General features: G+C 41.0%; 1 protein-coding gene across 2 annotated transcripts in view; it reads right to left on the reverse strand.

The window, feature by feature from the left end:
- The window catches only part of LOC118401394 (myocyte-specific enhancer factor 2B), a 28,371-nt gene extending 20,481 nt beyond the window's left edge, over positions 1-7,890 (reverse strand). The window contains exons 1-2 of one of the 2 annotated variants that reach the window (XM_052475088.1): positions 7,634-7,890; positions 745-921 (exon numbers count right to left, since the gene is read on the reverse strand). In XM_052475088.1, coding sequence (XP_052331048.1) covers positions 745-762 — 18 coding nt within the window. In that variant the 5' untranslated portion in view covers positions 763-921; positions 7,634-7,890. The remainder of the gene's footprint in view (positions 1-744; positions 922-7,633) is intronic. The other variant, XM_035798862.2, reaches the window with a different exon arrangement.
- Positions 7,891-13,706: the final 5,816 nt, after the last annotated feature.

The following is a 13,706-nucleotide window of genomic DNA, read 5'->3' on the forward strand; positions in this document are numbered from 1 at the left end:
ATGGGCATTTCTGAGGAATCCACCTCTGTGCACCTATCATTACCTTATAAAGTATCCACTGGCCTCTACAGACAAGACACTCTCACCTATCAAACTGTAAAACACAACAGAATCAATGTTTTCATTCATACATCGTTGCCACTCACAAAATGTTCTATGAATGAAAACTCTTTACGAATAATACCGCTTTATTAAGACTGACAGAATTAGAAAGTAGACAAGTCCCATAAATCTATAGTGCAGCGTACTAGTAACAGATCCTGGGCCAAATTAGTAGTAAATGCTCTGATATTGGATTGCATAAACAAGACATCCACCATAGAACACACCAAATGACTGGGTTGCGTGAATAACCCAACATGTTGGGATGTTGGGATTACCCAAACATGGGTTAATTTAATTTGGATATTTTTTACTCTCATGCTGGGTTGACCTAGCAGCTGTTTCTTTTTTATTGCTTTCTTTAGTGTATTTTCATGAGGTGTGGCTTGTAGGGGGCGGCTTTCAGCAAGCTCTTGTTGGCAACCAATAAGAATAAATGTAGGTTAAGTTTGCATGAAGCAAAGACAATTTTTCCCTTTTTTTATTTTACACATTCTTCTTTAATATTTTGATTGATTTATTACATATTATAATAAGATATACCACCTTATTGCATCCCAACAATGGGATTTATATAGACTTTCAGGAAGCTCATACACTTCTGTAAGCATCATTGAAACTACAAAAATTTAAATATCCAACCTTCACATGTGACAACATTCCCCAAGAGAGGATGGCTTTCACTTCAACAGTAATAAATTCATTAACTTCTTTGAGGAAAAGATCATGATTATTAGCAAGCAGTTTACGGACTCCTCTTTAAATCTGCTTATTCCTTCAAAGCTCAGTTGTCCTGAGTCTGCACAACTCTGTCAGGACCTAGGATCAAGAGAAACACAAGTGTTTTAGTACTATATCTCTTGACACAATGATGAAAATAATCATGGCCTCTAAACCTTCAAGCTGCATACTGGACCCTATTCCAACTAAACTACTGAACGAGCTGCTTCCTGTGCTTGGCCCTCCTATGTTGAACATAATAAACGTCTCTCTATCCACCGGATGTGTACCAAACTCACTAAAAGTGTCAGTAATAAAGTATCTTTTGAGAAAGCCAACTATCGGCCGATAAAAAAAACTATCGGCCTATATTTCGAATCTTCCATTCCTCTCAAATATTTTAGAAAAGGCTGTTGCGCAGAAACTCACTGCCTTCCTGAAGACAAACAATGTATACGAAATGCTTCAGTCTGGTTTTAGACCCCATCATAGCACTGAGACTGCTCTTGTGAAGGTGGTAAATGACCTTTTAATGTTATCAGACCGAGGCTCTGCATCTGTCCTTGTGTTTCTAGACCTTAGTGCTGCTTTTGATACCATCGATCACCACATTCTTTTGGAGAGATTGGAAACCCAAATTGGTCTAAACAGACAAATTCTGGCCTGGTTTAGATATTTTCTGTCGGAAAGATATCAGTTTGTCTCTGTGAATGGTTTGTCCTCTGACAAATCAACAGTATATTTCGGTGTTCCTCAAGGTTCCGTTTTAGGACCGCTATTGTTTTCACTATATATTTTACCTCTTGGGGATGTCATTCGAAACCATAATGTTAACTTTCACTGCTATGCGGATGACACACAGCTGTACATTTCAATGAAACATGAAATATGAAAATTGCCCTCGCTAGAAGCCTGTGTTTCAGACATAAGGAAGTGGATGGCTGCAAACTTTCTACTTTTAAACTCGGACAAAACAGAGATGCTTGTTCTAGGTCCCAAGAAACAAAGAGATCTTCTGTTGAAACTGACAATTCATCTTAATGGTTGTCCAGTCGTCTCAAATAAAACTGTGAAGGACCTCGGCGTTACTCTGGACCCTGATCTCTCTTTTGACGAGCATATCAAGACTGTTTCAAGGACAGCTTTTTTTTTTAACTACGTAACATTGCAAGAATCTGACACTTTCTGTCCAAAAATGGTGCAGAAAAATTAATCCATGCTTTTGTTACTTCTAGGTTAGACTACTGCAATGCTCTACTTTCCGGCTACCCGGATAAAGCACTAAATAAACTTCAGTTAGTGCTAAATACGGCTGCTAGAATCCCGACTAGAACCAAAATATTTGACCATATTACTCCAGTGCTAGCCTCCCTACACTGGCTTCCTGTCAAGGCAAGGGCTGATTTCAAGGATTTACTGCTAACCTACAAAGCATTACATGGGCTTGCTCCTACCTATCTCTCAGATTTGGTCCTGCCGTACATACCTACACGTACGCTACGGTCACAAGACGCAGACCTCCTAATTGTCCCTAGAATTGCTAAGCAAACAGCTGGAGGCAGGGCTTTCTCCTATAGAGCTCCGTTTTTATGGAATGGTCTGCCTACCAATGTGAGAGACGCAAACTCAGTCTCAACCTTTAAGTCTTTACTGAAGACTCATCTCTTCAGTGGGTCATATGATTGAGTGTAGTCTGGCCCAGGAGTGTGAAGGTGAACGGAAAGGCTCTGGAGCAACGAACGGCCCTTACTGTCTCTGCCTGGCCGGTTCCCCTCTTTCCACTGGGATTCTCTGCCTCTAACCCAGTTACAGGGGCTGAGTCACTGGCTTACTGGTGCTCCTTCATGCCGTCCCTAGGAGGGGTGCGACACTTGAGTGGGTTGAGTCACGGATGTGAGCTTCCTGACTGGGTTGGCGCCCCCCTTGGGAGATCTTTGTGGGCTATACTCGGCCTTGTCTCAGGATGGTAAGTTGGTGGTTGAAGATATCCATCTAGTGGTGTGGGGGCTGTGCTTTGGCAAAGTGGGTCGGGTTATATCCTTCCTGTTTGGCCCTGTCCGGTGGTATCATCGGATGGGGCCACAGTGTCTCCTGACCCCTCCTGTCTCAGCCTCCAGTATTTATGCTGCAGTAGTTTATGTGTCGGGGGGCTAGGGTCAGTTTGTTATATCTAAAATACTTCTCCTGTCCTATCCGGTGTCCTGTGTGAATTTAAGTATGCTCGCTCTAATCTTTCTCTCTTTCTTTCTTTCTCTCTCTCTGAGGACCTGAGCCCTAGGACCATGCCTCAGGACTACCTGGCATGATGACTCCTTGCTGTCCCCAGTCCACCTGCTGCTCCAGTTTCAACTGTTCTGCCTGTGATTATTATTATTTGACCATGCTGGTAATTTATGAACATTTGAACATCTTAGCCATGTTCTGTTATAATCTCCACCCGGCACAGCCAGAAGAGGACTGGCCACCCCACATAGCCTGGTTCCTCTCTAGGTTTCTTCCTAGGTTTTGGCCTTTCTAGGGAGTTTTTCCTAGCCACCGTGCTTCTACACCTGCATTGCTTGCTGTTTGGGGTTTTAGGCTGGGTTTCTGTACAGCACTTTGAGATATCAGCTGATGTACGAAGGGCTATATAAATACATTTGATTTGATTTGACAACTATGCAACAGAACAGATGAGCAGGAATGACATTTACCCTCATGGGTGGTTAAAAAGAACTGTCCGAATGCCACGCCCCTACTAAAACTACGCCTCGAGCCTACTGATCTGACCCACTGGGTCATATCTCAATAACCCAGCACTAATAACCAAGCAGTTTTTATAGAAAAGCACCCAACTAAGTGAACCAACGCCTGCAACCAAGCAGTTGGGTCAACCAAACAAACCAGCATTTTTGTTGGAGTGTAGCAGGCCTACATTTTCTTCTGCAGAAGATAGTATCTCACCTCAGATGTAAATTAAGAGAATAGAGGGAAGTGGGGGATCTGAGCTAAAGAGAAGCCAGAGATCTTTATCACATAGGGGTTTACAAAAAGTTCATTTCTCTCAGATATAACTTCTCACCACAGACAACCCCCCCTCTCACACAGCCAGGCAAATATAGCATTTACCACCCCCCTAAATGGTGAGGACTTGGCCTTCTCAGAGTGGTTTTGAATGTTTCTCAAACCACTACTGCCAGCAAACCAGCACACGCCTAATGTCACCTAATTCTGGATAATGCAGTCTGTATGACAACTGCTGCTCAAGGTCTCAAAAAGGCTAAAAACAGCCAAGTAAGACAGCAATGTAGCTGTCAGCAAGAGTTTCACTGTCTGTAAAATCATTGGAGTGTTGATGAGAATATACATTTGGCTGCCTTGGGAGCTAATGACCACATTTTATGGTCTTAATTTCCGATGACCCTATACATACACTTTTTTACACTCCAGAGATCCTGGTATCTACGACCAGGACCAACTATGATCCTTTATTGATGTCACTTGTTAAATCCACTTGAATCAGTGTAGATGAAGGGGAGGAGACAGGTTAGCGAAGGATTTGTAAGCCTTGAGACAATTGAGACATGGATTGTGTATATGCGCCATTCAGAGGGTGACTGGGCAAGACAAAAGATGTAAGTGTCCTTGAACGGGGTATGGTAGTGGGTGCCAGAGGAACCGTTTGTGTCAAGAACTGCAACGCAGCTGGATTTTTCATGCTCAACAGTTTCCTGTGTGTATCAAGAATGGTCCACCACCCAAAGGACATCCAGCCAACTTCACACAACTATAGGAAGCATTGGAGTCTACATGGGCCAGCATCCCCATGGAACAGTTTCAACACCTTGTAGAGTCCATGCCCCGATGAATTGAGGCTGTTCTGAGGGAATAGTGCAATAATTGCACACATACAGGATCTACAGCTCCTAGCGACCGAGAGCAGCTTCCTCTGACATCTTCCCGGAGGCCAGACAGTGGAAACGAGACCATTACACACTAACAGAGCAGGCCTCTAACACAGTCAGGCTCTCTCTCCCAAAGACACCCTGCAGTCCCTGGAGACAGGTAAAGACTAATTGCTGAGTGTCTCACTGAGACAACACGGGGTGAACACCAACAACACACTGTTGTGTCATTACCAGTCAAAGCTGTAGCACTACTTCATAATATATAATAATAATATATGCCATTTAGCAGACGCTTTTATCCAAAGCGACTTACAGTCATGTGTGCATACATTCTACGTATGGGTGGTCCCGGGAATCGAACCCACTACCCTGGCGTTACAAGCGCCATGCTCTACCAACTGAGCTACAGAAGGACCACATGAGTGGGGGACTTGATACAGGGGCGTTACTTCTCACTAACACACTGAATGGTAATTCCAGTGAATGTTAAATGGGAACTTACTCATGAACACTGATACTTACTGTATCTTTACACAACGATAATAACGGTGTCATGCACATTCCATTAAAAATAAATATGTTTTGTGCTAATGTTTACTCTTTGCAATAACTATATATTTACCCTTTTAGGCTTATAACTTTGAATAGAGAAGCATAGGTTTGGGTTACAGTATGATCCAACTACCATACAATATTAGCTGGAAATAAGCATACAAGCAGAGCATATGGCACCTGACCAGGCCAAAGCCCAACACATTTTTTCGGTATTAGTTGTTGATGCTTCTGCCAGTCATTTCAGCTCAATGTCAAGATGAGAAACCAGGTCTCAAAATAGAAGGCAGGAATCCTATTTGCATAACCCAATACATAAAGCCCCTGAGCCAAGGCAACCATGCCGACGCAAACATTTATTGACTCTACACAATTATCATCAACCAACCTCAATTATACAAATTTGAAATGTAAAAAAAATACCTGTGAGGCATGAAGATAACACTTAATTTATTGCTGAATGTATCACACATTAAGGTTTGCATGAAATCTGGGATAAAGACAGAAATATATATTTTTTTATACAGTATAAATTTGTGAGACTGATTTATGTTTGAAAAATCAAAATTTTACCCCATAGGTATTTAAAATCTAGTGATATAGCAGGGTCAGAAAGTTCATATGCTTCGTCATATTCAATCACGCCCTGGCTGGACCTTTGCAAAACTGAGGTGTGAAAATATTTGGCTAATTTTAACAGGAGATAATTACATTTCCTGGATATTTCGGATTGAGACAGAATAGAAACACACTATGGGTAGGACAACTCATTTTTCTGGACTGGCTTTGGGATTTTTGATGACCACAGAGACCATAGTGTCATGTCAAGACTATACTGTCATGTCTCAGCTTAGAAAACTTCAGAGAGAGACAGTGAGGTACTCATGATGACTGCACAAGGGGCAACAGGTTCAATACTGAGTGACCAAGTTTTGTGGTTTTATTATGAAACGAAGAGGTCAACGATGCTCTCTTTCAGAACAAACATATTGCTGTCCATGGAAAAGCAACTTGACCACAAGAATAACAAACACAGAGGTTGTCAAGTCATGCAAATAATTTGAACTGTTCAGTATGCAATAAACACATATTTGTTGCAATTGAGCATTAGAAACATTTCCGTATTTTACAAAAAACTGTTGATTCTTAAATATTCTACTTTGAATACATGTTATTCTTTATGGATCCTAACCACAGAATGTGTGTCTTTCTATTGTTGTTTACACTCTCAGTTGGCAATGCTTGGATGCAAGTTAAGATTTTTGCAAAACTGAATGAGATTAAAGTGTAAGGATAAAGAAAATGCATTTAAACAGCCACTGGACCAGATTCCACTTAACATATTTGCAGCACAGAGAATCTTTCCATTGGGATAGAAAAGCTTGCCTCCCTATTGTGACAGTATCATTTACACCCACTAAGCCACTGGCATCATCTACAATAGATGTAGTTCTTACAAAAAACAGTGTATAAATGTTCTCTAGCATTTAACAAAACGTATGCATTACTTAACAAAATGTTGTACATGCAATGGGAATGAAATAACAACACACACAATACACCCCTCACCCCAAATAACCATTATTTATGCACACTATAAATGTTATATTTGTCAGTCATTATTATGATGTGTAGATAAATTAGCTGAAAGTGTCATGTCTTGTTGGGTATACATGGGGCATTACTCTTGCTATCCCTTTCCTTTCATCTTCAATTCTAACACAAATATGATCTGACTGAGGTGTGACTCAGTGGGATACAGTGATAGAATGAACATGTATTACTATTTATCATGCAAGCATTAGCCTAGGCCTACTTTTTCCATTACTTTTACTTCATTGGATGACATCTCACTTTTCAACTGCTCGAACACTACTATTAACTTGTTGCTAACATTTTGAAAAATCATATATTTGATCCTATCTATCTCTTTCCACCAAAATGAAACCATCAACAAAAACAGACCTACTGGTGATTGCACCTTAAATGTATCAAGTGAAATACTGTGTCAAGCACAGCATACGCAGGCACATGATAGTCTTACGTAATTATACAACTGGGCAACAGCACTATAAATACAGCTGTGAGGCCTGCGTGTGTTGTTGCTAATAATAAATAAGACTGCCAAATAATGACTGAATTGCTGACGTCATTCAAAAATACTCGGTTAATAATAGCCCTGTCCCAGAGTTAGGCATTCCTAAGTATCTATCTAAGTTACTTACATAGTAAGTACATACATAATAGCACGTGACTATGCAACAACTTACAGTATCCTCAGAATATAACGTGTATTTTAGGCAACTCGGAGAGTAACTGTGTTAAATGTTGTTTTGACAGAGGAAAACAACAAAGGTATGCGCTCAGCTCACCTATATTCTTTGATGTTTCTCCAGTGTCACGTTTTTCCCTTTTTCTTTACTGTAGGCTCTGCGTTTGACCCGTTATTTACTGAGAAATACGACAGCAGAGTATATTACTAGTTTGTTTCCTGTCTCAAAATGATTCAAGAGCTCTTCGTCCTCGTTGAAGTGAATAGAATACGCAGTTCCGTGGCTAGAGGTGTCCACTTGATGCTCGAGGATGATGATTCAGGAGCGCTCCTTCCAACATCGCGCACATCTCCGGCAGCAACAGCTGTCTGCAGCCCATTTGTAAATTACCATATATACCGCCCCCTCGGCTGTGCCCATTGGCTTAGCGTTGATACACTCATCCGCCTCCGCTAGCCAACATTTCAGTTGACGAGAGACTACAGAAGAAGGCTACAATTCAATGAAGGCTGTCACAACTGATGCCCCAAATAGTGTGTGTCAATATGACATGCTTGCTTCTTAGTTTTTATGTTATTGTTAGATGTGATATTTTCATCATACACATTACTGTACATGACAAGTCATGGACATGTTATATTATAACACATGAGAATAAATTAGGAAAATGTATTGTGAGATTAAAGAGCAACTGGCCCTAAAACCCAACTAATCATTTTGAAAACGGCCAAATTGTCATCAAAATGAGTCAGAAACATGTATTCTAGTGTCAAAATGTACTAAAAAGTGTAAATAGGATAATTTTGGTCATAAAGTCAGTCTCGTCTAAAACGGAGTTTGGAACCTCAGTGCGTCACAAGTAGGCCTAAATTAAGGTTGGGTTTGGATTACAGTTATGTCATCAAATAATGCCCCCTTTTGCCAAACTCCTCCTGCAAATCGCCTCTCAGACCACTATGCTTCCCTTCATTGAATGGGGCTCCGTTGTTTCATCGCCTCCAATGAGTTCAAAGGATCATGACCGTTTTAGCCTCAAAGCCCTATACGGATTGACCATGCATGCATGCTCCCACCAGGATGCACAGCTAACTGGTTTGCATGCCCTGCCAAAGGACCAGTGGTGGAAAAAGTACCCAATTGTCATACTTGAGTAAAAGTAAAGATACCTTAATGGAAAATGATTCAAGTAAAAGTGAAAGTCACCCAGTAAAAAACGACTTGAGTAAAAGCCTAAAAGTATTTGGTTTTAAATATACAAAGGTGGATATCATAACATATCCAGCAATATGATTGCAATGGTTTAGACCTCCAAAAATAATTTGATTCACTGTTCACTTGCTATTTTCACAGTTTGTCAGGCAAGACCTCAGAATGAAAGTGGTTCATGCGACACAAGTACCCTTGTTACACCTCCTATGTTGTTGCCAGTCCCCCTCGACTCCTATGAAAAGGATACGCCATCATGAGGCCTCTGATAGTGACCCGAGTTACTGCCCTAATGACACAGTGGCTTAATCAACAATGACAGGTAATGTGTATTATGTGAAAAGTTGTATTCAAAAGTTGCATTCAAAACTACCTTGCTTGATAAACTAGTTGGATAATTCACAAGCCAAGCAGATACAACCAGTAGAGTAATTTTGGTTGTGAAGTGCATTAGCAAAAAGCTTTGTCCTTTCTTTAGAACATAATGCAATTTACCACTTGGCTGTCTATTATATAATCCTGTCACAGGCCCTCCCAGTCAACACCACCTCACAAGATTGCCTGCTGCAGTTGTTCGAGAGGATTCCAGTTTGCAGCCGAACTGGCAGCATAGAGAAGGCCGGCAAGGGGGCCCTCATCAGCACTCCTATGAATGAAACAGTCAGCCACATGTTGGCTGTATCTGGCCAGCAGCCTTCACCAGTCAGCAGCAACAGCTTTCACAGGCTCATCATTCGTACAAATACAGAAGTTAACCCACTTCATTACTTTGATAACCCAATTGTGAAACATAATTTATGTAAACTGACATAATTTGTTGCTTATTTTCTACTTCTTAGATGCATATAACGTCCAGGGCATAACCTGGTCTGATGGAACCAGCCTGATCACTGTGTTCACCATTATATTTCACTTTCAATTTATGATATCTGAAGTGAAATAGAAAGGTGAACACAGCAATTAGGTTGGTGAGGAAGTCCAGACTGACAGACGGGCTTGATACTGATGTCTCTGAATGGAGAGACACTTGGCACTCTACAGTCGTGGCCAAATGTTTTGAGTATGACACAAATATACATTTTCGCAAAGTCTGCTGCCTCAGTTTGAAGGATGGCAATTAGCATATACTCCAGAATGTTATGAAGAGTGATCAGATGAATTGCAATTAATTGTGTGCCGTCATCATTGCTTTGCACAAAAAGGGCTTCACAGGCAAGGATATTGCTTCCAGTAAGATTGCACCTAAATCAACCATGTATCATCAAGAACTTCAAGGAGAGTGGTTCAATTGTTGTGAAAAAGGCTTCAGGGCACCTAAGAAAGTCTAGCAAGCACCAGAAACGTCTCCTAAAGTTGATTCAGCTGCGAGATCGGGGCACCACCAGTACAGAGCTTGCTCAGGAATGGCAGCAGGCAGGTGTGAGTGCATTTGCACGCACAGTGAGGCGAATACTTTTGGAGGATGGCCTGGTGTCAAGAAGGGCAGCAAAGAAGCCACTTGTCTCCAGAAAAAACATCAGGGACAGACTGATATTCTGCAAAAGGTACAGGTATTGGACTGCTGAGGACTGGGGTAAAGTCATTTTCTCTGATGAATCCCCTTTCCGATTGTTTGGGGCATCCAGAAAAAAGCTTGTCCGGAGATTACAAGGTGATCGCTACCATCAGTCCTATGTCATGCCAACAGTAAAGCATCCTGAGACCATTCATATGTGGGGTTGCTTCTCAGCTCACTCACAATTTTGCCTAAGAACACAGCCATGAATAAAGAATGGTACCAACACATCCTCCAAGAGCAACTTCTCCCAACCATCCAGGAACAGTTTGGTGACAAACAAGGCCTTTTACAGCATGATGGAGCACCTTGCCATAAGGCAAAAGTGATAACTAAGTGGTTCGGGGGACAAAACATGAATATTTTGGGTCCATGGCCAGGAATCTCACCTGACCTTAATCCCATTGAGAACTTGTGGTCAATCCTCGAGAGGCGGGTGAACAAACAAAAACCCACAAATTCTGACAAACTCCAAGCATTGATTATGCAAAAATGGGCTGCCATCAGTCAGAATGTGGCCCAGAAGTTAATTGACAGCATGCCAGGGCGGATTGCAGAGGTCTTGAAAAAGAAGGGTCAACACTTCAAATATTGACTCTTTGCATCAACTTCATGTAATTGTCAATAAAAGCATTTGACACTTATGAATTGCTTGTAATTATACTTCAGTATTCCATAGTAACATCTGACAAAAATAAGTAACACTGAGGCAGCAAACTTTGTGGAAATTAATATTTGTGTCATTCTCAAAACCTTTGGCCACGACTGTACATTAAAATGTTACTAGACACAACTTTTACTTGTGTTGTCTTTTTTAAATGATTTAATTGAATAGTATCAGTCAATATGATGTGGGAGAAACCCTGTGTATTCTGTACCAGGATCAGGGAACTCCTGTTGTTGTCACGCCCTGATCATGGAGAGCTTTTTATTCTCTATGTTGGTTAGGTCGGGGTGTGACTAGGGTGTGTCATCTAGGTGATTTATATTTCTAAGTTGGCCTGGTATGGTTTTCAATCAGAGGCAGCTGTTTATCGTTGTCTCTGATTGGGGATCATATTCAGGCAGCAATTTCCTTCTTGGTGTTTGGTGGGATCTTGACTATGGATACTTGAATGTTAGCACTATTGTTAGCGTCACGTTTCGGTTGTGATTATTATTTTGTTTTGCTGTGAGTTTCACTTAGTAATAAAAAGATGTGGAACCCAGTACACGCTGTGCTTTGGTCCACTTATTATGATGATCGTGACAGTTGTATACAGGACACCGCACTGGAAGATGTTTACCAAGGTTTCTGATCCTGATTGCCGCCAGACAAAATGCAGATAGGCACAGTATCTCTATCGGCTGGGAAACAGCTGAGGGCAAGGTTCTGACAGATGGGCTTGGCGGTGGAAATGACACACCCAAGAAACACTGACTTACCCCCAAGCCAACTCACGTATTGCTTCTATCATGGCCGCCAGCATGTCTTGAGGAGCAAGCCAAAAAACGAGGCAAAATCAGCAGGTGTAGTTCCCCTTTAAAATTGTTGGACACTTATTCCATTTTACTCAAGCTATTGGTGGCCATACCAAATGATGCAATGGTATAAAGCAATTTCTCTGACAAAAATTTGGTGATGCAAGTGTGACGGAGAGATGCTAGACCTGGACACTGTAATTGATTAAGAATCTATTGTGCAAGATATACCTAACTTCGCAAACACTTATCACACAGAATTTAACTGTAGGCCTTTGATGCTGTAATATACAGTTACGTTTCAACTTCACAACATTTTTGTATTGTAAATAATATTCATGAGTTCAACGCCTTATTTAAGTTGCATATTAACAGCTTAGGCTGGTGTTGCACCAAGTAAAATGCCATTTCACACACTCCATATTTTCAAGCATTGTGGTGGTGGCTGCATCATGTTATGGGTATGCTTGGAATCGTTAAGGACTGGAGAGTTTTTCCCAGAAAGACACAGCTGTAATTGCTGCCAAAGATGATTCTAACATGTATCGACTCAGAGGGTTGAATACTTATCTAATCATATTTTATTTTATATATATTTTTTAAAATACAAATGTTCCCAAAAAAATTCCACTTTGACATTTGAGTATTTTGTGTAGATCGTTGACAAAAAAAGACAATTAAATACATTTTAATACCACTTTGTAACACAAGAAAATGCAGAAATTGTCAAGGGGTGTGAATACTTCTGAAGGCACTGTATGTACTGTACATATAGGTAGGGGTAAAGTGACTAGCAGCAGTGTATGTGGTGAGTTTGAAATTGTGTTTGTGTGTATGTGGCGTCAGTGTGCATGTTATGCGTGTGTGGGCATGTGTAGTGTGTGTGTGTACAGTATGTGTGTGTCAGTGTATCAGTGTAAGTATGTGTGAGTATGTGGGTAGAGTCCAGTGTTTGTATAGTAAGTGCAAGAGAGTTAGTGCAAAAAAAGTGTCAATGCAGGTAGTCCGGGTAGCCATTTGATTAGCTATTTATCAGTCTTGTTTAAAAGTCTTATGGCTTTGGGGTAGAAGCTGTTCAGGGTCCTGTTTGCTTCCAGACTTGGTGCATTGGTACCGCTTGCTGTGCAGTAGCAGAGAGAATAGTCTGTGTCTTGGGTGGCTGGGGTCTTTGACAGTTTTTTTTACCTTTCTCTGACGCCACCAGGCATAGAGGTCTTGGATAGCAGGGCCTCAGTGATGGACTGTCTGGGGGCCATATGCACTACCCTTTGTAGTACCTTGCGGTCGAATGCCAAGCAGTTACCATTCCAAGCGGTGATGCAGCCAGTCAAGATGCTCTCGATGGTGCAACTATAGAACTTTTTGAAGATCTGAGGACCCATGCCAATCCTAAACAACACTGTAGCCCCGGTCTTGGTCTGTGTCGTTCATAGATATGTTACTAGTATACTTTTTGTGCCTTGTTCTGAAGAAAACATAGATAAACCACAGAGAAGACATCTATTTCTGTTCACTGTATTGGGTTTTCAAAACATTTTATTGGTCGGAGATGTTCTAATGAAGGCCTACCATTGGTATGACAAGAGTTCAACTCAAGTTGGATTGTGGATAAAAATTACCCATTTTCTTTCCATGATGAAAAGTGAAATAATCCTTTCATTTTGGTTCACAGCAAATTCTAGGAGCTCCCTATTTGCTGACTTGCTTGCTAACTCACGTACATTGGCTGTGTGTCAGTAAAAAGGTCATTCAAGATGAATGATGTCAATAATACAGCCTAAGAACAGAAGGGGATAGTGGTGGATAAAATTACAAAAAATATAATAAATGCTCCAAAGAGAGGTACACTACTGTACATAAAACGATTTGATAGGTAACTTAGATCACCCTTTGCCTCCTGCTGTTTATATTTAGTTTAAGTTCAATTGGTGAGTGTATAGACTGGCAATA

The sequence above is a fragment of the Oncorhynchus keta genome, chromosome 22, assembly GCF_023373465.1.
Source record: "Oncorhynchus keta strain PuntledgeMale-10-30-2019 chromosome 22, Oket_V2, whole genome shotgun sequence".
NCBI classification, from domain to species: domain Eukaryota; kingdom Metazoa; phylum Chordata; class Actinopteri; order Salmoniformes; family Salmonidae; genus Oncorhynchus; species Oncorhynchus keta.